Here is a 12,055-nt window from a genome sequence, read left to right on the forward strand (position 1 = left end):
TAATATTCTTTATTTTCTTTCCCCAGAACACAGAAACTAGATGAATAGAAGCAGTTGTTACCAGATACAAGAAATCAGTGCGGTAAACATTTCTCCATTGTTTTATATTACTGTGTCACAACACACTGTAGATCATACCTATTTATATGTGGCACATCATCACAAAAATCTACATTAACATACTGCACAGTCTTGTAACTTTATAAAGAAAACATGGTTTATCCTGTTGAAGTATGCTGTGTAAATTATAAAGTTGATACATTCTACTGGAAATAGCTGATGTTTAATATTTCAAATGAATTCATATTATACATGTAACCTATAAGAATTCAAAACCATCAGTTTTCAAAAATGTTTTAATCTATTAATATTGATTATTTTTTGTCAGACTTATGGTGAATAGTTGGACCCTGCTAGACAGAAACTTATAAAGGATCCAGTACTCAGTGTAAAGGTATTTATGTGTATCTGTGTCTTAATTTAATTTAATTCTTTATGTTATTAAAACTAAGACATTGTTATATGCCTACATTATGAACAGAGACCTATTATTGATGAAGATAATTCTAGTACAATGTTGTAATTTACAGAGAAATCTCCCTGACTGAGGAAATCAACACGGGATTCTGTTATAAAACCACAGGATAAAGATGAAATAAATGTCTGCTGTCAATGATGTATAGATTTGTGTTACAGAAATCTGTCACAGTGACAGGTGTTAGTGAGTGTAATCACATCTCCCGTGTATCCTCAGACCGGGTCTGGATCAGTGATTACTATAACAATCTCATCTTGACAAACACAGCAGGTGATAAACTACATCATCTGACAGATATACGTAGTGGTTATAGTGGAGGACACACTGTGAACAATGACGGTGATTTAATTTATATAGACAGTCATGGTAACATCAACAAACTGTCTACAGAGAACACAGTAAAGACTACATTAATAAAGTACACAGCGCCATGGAGACCACGGTGTGTCTACAGCTCCCCCTCCACTGGAGACCTGCTGGTCGCGATGTTTAATACTGATACACGTAGAGAAGGCAAGGTAGTGCGGTATAACTCCACAGGAGAACACATCCAGACCATACAGTACAACAACAACACAGGTCAGAGACTGTATAGTAGACCTGACTACATCACAGAGAACCGCAATGGAGATGTTATTGTGTCTGACTTTGGCCGTGATGCTGTAGTGGTGACAGATCGTGGTGGAAGTCATCGCTTCTCCTACAGACGACATCCATCAGGATCAATACTAGTACCACTAGGAATCTGTACTGACGCGCTGTCACACATCCTGGTGTGTGATTATTACACCAAGTCAGTACAGATGTTAGACAGGGACAGTAACTTCCTGACACAGATACAGACATCACCACACGGGATAGACGAACCATGGGGCCTGAGTTATGATGATACCACACAACTACTGTGGGTAGGGTCACGGTACAACAACACAGTCAACATATACAGAGTGGTAGATGGAGATTCTCTGATTGGTAAATATGTATTATTATAGTATGTTTTGTGTTTTGTTTCACAATATCACATGTCTACAATATGATAAAAAATTGTTAATTAATTATTGGGGTAGTCTGTTGAATATTTCACATAGTGAATTATTTTAACTGTAAATAAAAGCTGTTAATAACTGTAGTCATTTTTTAAGTTCATACAATTTATTAATGAATAGGTATAGTCATTGTTTTTTTAAAATATAAATATATTACATTTAATTAGTTACAATTTCTTGTATGATATATAAGAATGACTTTAAAAGATTAAGATTAGTCCTAGCATACATGAATTTTAAATGCTTCGTGATTGTTTTGAGAAGATGCTATCAATTAATTAGGCTTGTTTTGTATCCATCATGTTCAACTTAATCGGTCTAGGAACACTTTGAGAGACTGTGTATTTGATACAAGTCTATCAGTAAAAAATAAAAATCACACTTGATACAGATTCTGTATATTTAAACATGTGTATATAAAGTGCTACTCTGACTGGATATATAATATTTTTCGTTGGATAAATCTGTTCTAAGATGATGATGTTTAAATTGAAATGTTAAACCTTTGTGTAAATAAAATACTTAGTCTTGTGATTAATAAGTAATTTATTTCACTGAATATTTGGTTTAGAAATGCTTTAAGCCTGACACCCTGTGGCAGTTAGACCAAACTTGACATAACATGTACAGATTGTGTGCTTTGTGTATGATATATAGAGTTCTACTATGACTGCTTTATGATTATCACTCAGTTTGTTGTCTTCTCTTTGGTGTGAATTGACATTAAATCACAGTAGGTTAACTTTATACAGCTAGGTTACAACTTAAGTAAGTAATAGAAACTAGGGGTTACAGTGGGTTAACTTTATACAGGTTACAACTAAAGTAAGAAATAGAAGCTGGCCTAGCTCGGGGGGGGGGGGGGGGGGGGGGGTTTACAGTGGGTTAACTTTTTACACGTTACAGCTAAAAGTAAGTAATAGAAGCTGGGGGTTACAGTGGGTTACAACTTAAGTAAGTAATAGAAGCTGGGGGTTACAGTAGGTTACAACTAAAGTAAGCAATAAAAGCTGGGGGTTACAGTGGGTTAACTTTATACAGGTGACAACTAAAGTAAGAAAAATAGAAGCTACGTAATGGATATATGCCGAATACTGTTCTATATGTAAAATTATCAGACTGTTTGAGGCCCGTTAGGGCCGAAAACAGTCTGATAATTTTACATATAGAACAGTATTCGGCATATATCTTACTTAAAACATTGCTATTTAAATGTCCAAAAGTTACCTGGAGGAGTCCGATAATTACACAATAGAAGTTCAGGCATCGATAGTTTTCTACCTGAAACCATCTAATAAGTAGACAAAAGAAAAGAGAAAGTTTTTTTTTTCTTTAGACAGTAAAATCAGTGAGTGAACTCTTTTGTTTCATTCATTCAATGGCAGTCGTTTGGCTTAGCAGGAACTATGGACAGTGGTCAATTGATGAAGGATTTTTTTTTATGATTTGGAATATTCTTTTTTATTAAGTGCGTTTGACATTGATACAGACACAGTGTTGGATGATATCTTCAAAATGCATTTAAAGTAAAAATGCGGATTTTTATCTAAATTTTTGATTGGATCTTGGGTTTTAAAAGTGCGGTCATTGGCGAACAAACCTCGTTAAATGAAGAGATTCGCAGACTGGTTCTTTATCAGAAATGGATTTAAATTGGCTTTTTCACAGTGCTGTATCGAAAATGCTTTGCAAAAAACCGAATGGAAAGTGTTACTTTTGAGGAAGGTTAAAACTCCAGTTTCTTCTTGGATTTGCTATTTTTAACAACTTTATTAATAATTTCCTCGCATTTGCTTTCCCTGACTTTTTTCTTCCTAACTTTTTTTTTTGGTTTCTGGACAAATTAAACCTTGATTTCATTCTAGTTGTTGTTTTTTAACTACTGTCCGATTTTGTTATCACTGCCGTCCGATAATATATTATTGGACTGCTAATTATTATTATCGGACGGCTACAGGTAAATTTTTAGACTGCAAGAACAAAGGCATGACGTCACAGCAATGTTTTAACTGGGGTTATATACTGTTGTGAAGTGGGGTGGTGTAGGATATGATGAATGGAAAATTCAATGACTTCAATACTCTGCAGAACAGAAAGAATTTTGTACTGGTGTTGACAGTTGATAGTTAATGTAATATTGATATTAACATTAAAGCTCTGTCTAGGAATGTTGTGTATTTCTGTAGCAGGTGTTCAGTAAATCTACACTGTGTACTGGGTTGACATTCTTCATGTATATTACATATAGTGTTTGTGTTTGAGAAGTGGTTGTATATTACCCATAATGTATCATCTTCATGAAATGTCTGTGCATTAGTGTTCCAAATATTGCTTAATCTGAATACAGGAGTTTACAGGTTTGGTCTGATCAAAGACAAATAAAAAAGACACATGGTTATTTTCTGGAATGCCCTGTTCACATGGACAGTTTAATTTGAATTAAATATATTAAGTTCTATGAATTAAATTTGAACTGTGTTTCAGACAGACTAACCTAAATTACTGCGAATTAAATTTGAACTGTGTTCACAGTGACAGTTTAATGCCAATTTGTTTAATTTGAATCAGTTTTAACTGCACATTAAAATACTTCGCTCAAATGCCATGTAAATTTTGATGTGTCACATATGCAACACGTCAGTTCTCAGACATGTCAGATAGAGGTGCTTTTGCTGTTTTTGAGTAAAAAACAAAGAAAATTTATGTTAATCACCAAAAATGTATACAGAGTATATAGACACTGTGACATTATATCAGATGTATTATGTCTGGTCTGACATGTGCTAGGTGATGTGATTTGAAATTGACGTCATAATAACCTAAATATTTGTTATAAAATTTTAATGCACATTATAGTTTACGTTGCATTAGCTGTCATGTGAATGCTATTTGATTCGAATTATATTAATTTGTATTATTTTACTTCATTAATTTACTGCGAATCAAAAATTTTATGTGCATTTTAAAAAGATTCTTTAATGCCGTTTTTGATGACAGTACAATGGTTATTATAAGCCACATGAGAAGTACAATTTTCACCAAGCCTAAAGAACTGTTGTTTGATTTTGTGACTTTGAGCAAACCTTAACCATGATATCTTTCTTAATTGTTTACATGTATTGAAGTCCTAGCCAAATGCAGTGAGAAAAGCAGGGTTAAAAAAAATAAACATACCCAGTTTATTTCCATATTAATTTGAAATTTTTTAATCTGTTTTTGATGCAGTGCAGAAGAAACATCAGTCAGGTAGCATCTATATTGAAGGGGAAAGGGGGGGGGGGTTAAGGAAAAAATTGGCAACTCCTTGACAAGCCAAAATTAAAAAAAAGAGAATTCTTGTGAATCCAAAATCTTATTTCATGTGTGTGTGGGTGAGATAAATATGGTCCATGAACATAGGAGGGATTTAACTATACTTTAATTGAAAAATTTGGGGGGACAAGGTTTGAATGAACATTTTCATACTCAATAATAAATATTAATGTTCTAAAAAATTGGGAGCCCCCCCCCCCCATTACGTGCCTAAATTCTATGTTCCCATGAGTGGAAGTCTGGTGCAGATGAAGTACCTTTCCATAACTAATTGTATCAGTTTAGAAATTATCAATTTATTTTTTAGTCCAATGTAGAAAAAAAAAATTTTATGTTCACCTGATAGGTCACATGCAAGTGAACAATATTTAAATATTTTTTCTACAGTGTTAGCTGGTACGTTGATCATTTCCATCAGCAAATTAGAGAGCAAGGAATTGTTCAATCATATAATAAAAAGGCTCATTTAAGACACACTATAATCCTTCTTATTAATTTAGCATGAGAATATTGCCCCTTTTGTTGGCTAGATACAGATTTGATCAAGGTTCAGATTTATTTATACATTGGGGAAGATAACTTATTTACACTATATTATAGAAAATTGTAATATAATTACAGTTTTCTTGTAATGGACTGCACTGTTAATAAATTAATGATTTTTTCCTTGTATGATGTTAATAAGAGAGATAAAAGCTTAAACAGATTATATATATATATCTTGTATATATTATGTTTTTTTTTTGTCAATAGGCCTCCCTCTGGAGAACCTGGAGTGTAAGAAACATCCCAGGGTTCCATTATCCCAGTTCTGTATCCCGTGTGAGGTTACCTTGTGTGAGAAATGTACCACAACCTCTAGGGATCATGAAGGACATGATGTTAGAGATGTAGAGAAAATGTTTAGAGAAATTCACAAGAGAAAAGGTTTGTAACAATGCATGAATTTTACTTTTGAAAACAGTTGACAAAAATTCTTTAGAAATATGAGATACAGCATGTAAATAAACCTTTCATAAAGTGCCAGATTTACAGATCTCATGACCTCTCACTGACCTTTATTGACCTATACAGTGCTTTCAGTAATCCCATTTTGCATCAATCTTTATCAATCATAAAAGGTTTTGATATTACTTCTTACTGATTAATTTACCAACACATTTTTGGAGAAAGGATATCAAAATTGTAAGATTAGTTAATGAAAAATATTCAGTTTTTGTTGAGGATGACCTATTTACTAAAATCACAATAATTAAAACTAGATAAGTTTTAGTAAGTATGACCTTCACCATTCAGTTTGTAAAAGAAAAACATTTATCCCTGTTAAGTATACTGTATAGAGAATCTGTTGAGTTTCTGACTAAATCAGACATTCCCTTGGAGTATAAACCCAAGCAATAAAAATACTGAGTATCAATTTTTAGCTCACCTGAGCCGAAGACTCAAGTGAGCTTTTCTGAATAAAATTTGTCCGTTGTCTGTCATTGTCATCGTTATTGTCGTTGTCTTAAACTTTTCACATTTTCATCTTCTTCTCCAGAACCACTGGGCCAATTTCAACCAAACTTGATCAATTTGAAACCGCTTTCTTTAATGAAACCGCTGAACCAATTTAATCCAATATTGGCCTATAGCATCTATGGGTGAAGTGGAACAAAAATTGTGAATTTCATGGTCCCCATCCCTGGGTCCTTAGGGTTCGGGCTAAAACCACCATTATTAATGCAATCTATAAAAATCTTCTTCTTTATTCTTGGACATCGAGCAGTCAGACTGTTGGCATGATAGTAATAAGCATCGATCCCTCTACCAAAATTGTGAAATTCATGGCCCTAGGGTCAGGGGTTCTGGTGCTAGGGTGGGGCTATATAGATCATATAGTGAAAGTGCATTATTTCTTTGAAAATCTTCTTCTCTGCTCCTGGGTATTAAATAAACTAAGTATATAGTTCTGATGTGCAAGGCTGCCTCCTCAGAAATTATGAATTTCATGGCCCCTGGGTCAGGGGTTCTGGTGTTAGGGGGGGGGGGACTCTATTGTTTATGTAGTGAACAGTCAGGGGCATGATGGAATAAAGTTATTTTTTAAAATAACTTTTTTAGGTAACTTCACTTATTTAGTACTAAACAAAGAAATAACTCATCTGAGTTAATTCTCAAAACATAGAATGCCTATCAATTTTGCCAAAAAACATCAATATTTTGAGTTTGCTGCTGATTTAAGATGATGTAAGGTTGAGAAAGTTGTAAATATATGTACTTCTTTTAATAGACTCAACAGATTTCATATCTCCTGAGCAGATAGGATGATATTTATCAAAATATCATGATATTTTTCTGGGAAAAATAACTCCATTTCATGAACATTTCAGAGGTCAATTTTACAACTTCCGCCAATTTTGCCAACAGTGAGACTAATTTTCCTAAAACCCTTGGATATATTACTGTATAATATCTATGTCTTATATATTTTGTGCAAGAGTTCTAAAGTGAGGTTGGTTAAGGTTGAAATAACTGAAATAAGTTATGATTTGTTGAATTTCAACTTGTTAAATCTTAAAGATAGATTACTTTTACTGTCATGAGCCTTTTCCATCTACTTAATAACCCAAGTACAGCATGAATAAAGCTTTTCAGATACCAGTAGGTTTAAAATAATGAATAGTAAAATATCAATAACTAGAATAAGCTACTGAAGAAAAGCATAATCAGGGAAAGATAACCCAAAATAATGACATTTAATAACTGAAACAAATTAATTTAAAAATAACTTGTTTCCACGATGCCCTTGACTGGTGAAAATAAATTAATTTCTTGAAAATCTTCCTGTCTGCTCCTGGGTATAACAAAGGAAGTGCATTGTTACAGTGCACTTTGAAAAATTACGCACTTTGAAAAATATTTTCAAAGTGCGTTAATTTTGGGACCACGTTAACGCACTTTGAAAAAATTTACTTTTTTTTCAAAGTGCGTTAATATCGACCATATTAACGCACTTTGAAAAAAAAATGTGCACGGCTTGGTCAATACTCTTGCAAATTTTAGGTTGTTAATTTTAGGGGTTGTTTTCTTCCCGACAATTCTCGTAAATGTTATACTTTTAGAAATGATTGCATAATTTCGTTCTTTTTTATTTAATCCATTCTGTAATAAGTTCAGTGGATGAAGGGGTCGATATGTAACTTAAAGCATGACATTTTTCTTTGCCAATGGGAAAAAGGAGCAATTATGATTTTTCTCTTCCATAAAAATTCTCTCTTTCTTTCTTTCTTTCTCTCTCTCTCTCTCTCTCTCATATTCAATATGAACATACGCTAGACTGATTAATTTGATAGTAATAAAATAAAACATTAGCCCCAATACTCATTCGACTGGAACTCTTGAATTTTTGATATCATAATAAGGCTAGATATAATTATATCAAGTTAAAAAAAATTCTAAGATTCTGGTATATAATATTTGCCCTGTCTGTCTGTCTGTCTGTCTGGCTGTTTGTCTGTTTGTCCGCAAAAAACTTTAACCTTGTCCATAACTTTTGATTGGGCGGAGCTTTGACTTTCATGTCCCACGTGCGTTTTTCTTGTGACCTTTCTTTGGGTAACAACATATTTGAACTTTTAACTTTGACCTAGGAGTTTGACCTAATTTGATTTTCCTGAAAATGAACATAAAAAAATTGCTCCACAATTGTTTCAGGCTAATTAATGAATTGGTCTCTTCAGTTTTTTTGATTAAAACAAATCCACCATCAGTGCTGCAAAGTGTATGACATTGAACTTGCATCATGTACTGATTTGTCCTGCTGTCCCGTCATAATATGCCACATAAAATACATTTATTCCAATATTTTTTTTTGTTTTGTTTTGGCCGTTGCAATTATCAGTATGAATTGTACATGTAAGTTCTGTATTCATAAAACGACTAGTTCAAATAATGGAATCTGGCCCATGAGTATTTGTACCTTCACACACTATAGTTTCATGTTAAGAAATTTAAAAAAAAAAAGGGGGGGGTATCGTCTATTCAGAAACCAAAGATCTGGATTTTGCAGAGTCTCGATTATAGAGAGGCCCCATTTGGAGAGCATAGCAAGGTATAACTCGATGGAAGCGGAAAGTCAGTTCTTGTGATGTCACTGTAGAATACTACATGGTGTCCGAGAGAAGTTTTAAGCGTTGAAACTGCCAAGCCTCTGTAAATAAACCAGAACTCTATTTAAATGATGTTTGCCGAGTTAATAATTAACTAACACGCATAAATTTAACTTGCTATATATATTTTTGAATATGTTATTTTAAAAGTGTAATGAAATAAGATTAAAGTAGACTTAACATGTTGTGCACAGGCTCTAGGAGGCACTTTTAGTTGAAAGGGGAGGGGGGGGGGATCAGCTTAACAGAAAAAAAGTTAACAAACTAAACCAAAAAAAGTCACATTACTTTTGAGGTGCACATCTGTAACTTAACTTTATATTCTATTGTAAAGTATTTACCAGCAAAGTTTTTTGGGGTAAAACTTTTAATAAGCTTTGTTTTCTATTGTGAAGTATATAGAGGTAAATTACTGCACCCTCCCCTTCTCCGGTTTCTATGGTACTGATATCTTACAATGCAATTTTAGGTCAAATCTCTCCATGAGCGAAGTTGTGTAAAATTAAATCAAATACATGTAATGTGTGCAATTATAAGAAATACTTATTTCAATAAAATCACAAACTAAATAATGTACTTCCACAGACACCTCAAGAGTAAATAAATTACATGTACTTATCGTCAACCCCCCTCCCCCTTCTTTTCGGATGGTGTTTAAGTTGAGTTACTTTTCAGGATATGTTCTATTAGAATCAAATCAACCATCTTTGAGACACTTACAATTTTTTGTGTGAATATCTTTGTTTTTGAATTCTTGATAAAAGTACAGAATAATAAGAATGACAGATTTGACGGAGAATGTTTTTAAAAATATAGGATCGTTACATTTTGATTATATTAATACGGGGATAGGGTCAGTCCATCTTTGCTAGCTAATGATCTTGGCTAGCGGAGATAGGGGTAAGTCATGAAGTTGAGTATGCTATCCACATTTCATCCAAATTCAGATGCCTGTGACATATCAGTATCCTACTCTCTCTATCCCTCTTTTGGCTTTACACCATTATGTATCGGAATCAAGCCAGGATCCAGGATTTTTTTCCAGAGGGGAGGGGATTCCACACCAGTAAAAAAAGTCATAACCATAAAGTTTTTTTTGTTGTTGTTGACGAGCAAAAAGAAGCAAACAAAAACGTACACCCCTTTCAAACGTGAAAAACTTATTTCGTAAAGGTGGTGGATCAGAGGTGGGAATGTAGAGGTAGAACCACTTTCCTTCACTTCTTATACTTCAAAAGTATTATTCCTCGCTCCTTCAATCTTAAAAAGTGTCCTTTTTTCCCGGAGAGGAAGAGGGTCCGAGGTCATTTTTTATTTTTTCGCTACTTTACTATCTACATTAGATTACTAACTCCACATTTTTTTTTGGGGGGGGGGGGGGGGGTGGTGCCGGTTCCGGGAATGGGAATAACACATTATATGTAAAGATATATTTGATATTAATTAGATAAAAATATTATTCTTTCAGTGAAATAATCGGGAATTTTATATACATCATAAAATCCAGAAGCAACGCCGGCGTTAAAACAAAAGTACCGGGGGGGGGGGGGGGGGGGGCACGGAGGGCCGTGCCCCCCAATAATTTTGCCGATATATAGAGGACTATAGAAAACATAATTTTATATACTATATGCTTGTGCCCCCTCAATAAAAACGTCTGATGACCATTTTTTTTTCTTCTTTTTTTTTTTTTTGCTTGTTAATTAATTTTTGGTAGTTGATAGTGCCCCCTCAACTGAAAGTATATGGCTGTGCCCCCCAAACTGAAATTGCTTCCTACGGGCCTGATTAACGTGGAACTTGCTTTTAAAGTATGCTGATTTGCAAACCTGGAACTTGCTTTTAAAGTATGTGCTGATTTGTGAATATTTAAATAAAATGTGTGTATTAATACAATGGAAAAAATCTTAACACGAACTGCTGTTTTATACAATACATGAAAAAATATCGGAAACGAAATGAATTTCGATCCGCCAACAAACAAATGCTGCATAGAACAGGTTGATGTATGTTGCGTGAACGCACAAAGATTAAAAAATAATCAAACTAATCTAATATTGTCAATTTTCATGTATATGCAAACTTTCAAAGAACAAACATTATACTTACTAATAATTCATCGTCCATTCTTCTGTCTGTGGTTATCCATTCTATGCCTTCACTCGCTATACTTTGAGGTCTGGCTTTAGTGACGTAATGTAAATAAAGATGGCTTTTGTGATGTTTGGTGGATCATAATACTTTACATTCACAGAGGCGGGTTTACGTATAAATAGAAATTTATGACACATTATTTGTTTCAGTGTGGGGTTTTAATTATTCATTTTACTAGGATATTAAAACTAGCGAAAATAACTGAAGAAAAGTTTAATAAAGATATTTGTATATTGTGAACATTCAACAGCTGTTCAACTTTGTCAGCGAAATACATGCGTATGTAGGATTCACAAAGGTATAACAGTAAATACAAAGTAATATATTAGAATATCCCTCAGTGGTAACTTGAGAAAATATTTTTAAAATGGTAAAGAAACGTATTTTACACATGATACGACGATCATAATACACATTCATTATACTTTCACTCTGAAAATAAAACTGAACAACGGAAAGTGAAAAGGGAGAAAAAAGGAACATGTGCATTTTAGACGTGAAAATTTGATGTCACAATAAACACGTTTTTCTCAACGTCAACGCTTATGTCATTAAGCCCGGTTTTGTCAGAGAGCGGTCCATATATATCTGGGTAGGAATGATAAAGAGTTGAGCTGAGGGACCTTCAACCTGTCTTTTCTTCGTTGTCAATGAGGGTTGATCAATTCATCAGTTTTTAGAAAGAAATACAACAAAACAAGGGCACCGCAAAGCGGAGCATTCCTTCCAAAAAAAGCATATTCTATAACTGAAGGCAGCATTTGACATCAATTCCGATGCAAATTGCGTCACTTCCGTTTCGCACAGGAAAAACTAACACACACACTAACACACAATCGCGTTACTATGTCCCC

At 33.7% G+C, this 12,055-nt stretch overlaps 1 protein-coding gene across 1 annotated transcript in view; it reads left to right on the plus strand.

Moving 5' to 3' along the window:
• Positions 1-545: 545 nt before the first annotated feature.
• LOC133201976 (uncharacterized) overlaps positions 546-12,055 on the plus strand; it is a 126,319-nt gene continuing 114,809 nt past the window's right edge. The window contains exons 1-2 of the mRNA XM_061337762.1: positions 546-1,510; positions 5,650-5,823. Of these exons, the coding sequence (XP_061193746.1) occupies positions 673-1,510; positions 5,650-5,823 (1,012 nt within the window). The 5' untranslated portion in view covers positions 546-672. The remainder of the gene's footprint in view (positions 1,511-5,649; positions 5,824-12,055) is intronic.

Source organism: Saccostrea echinata, unplaced genomic scaffold (assembly GCF_033153115.1).
Source record: "Saccostrea echinata isolate AGI-Se365-2 ecotype Australia unplaced genomic scaffold, CSIRO_AGI_Sech_v1 ptg000046l, whole genome shotgun sequence".
NCBI lineage: Eukaryota > Metazoa > Mollusca > Bivalvia > Ostreida > Ostreidae > Saccostrea > Saccostrea echinata.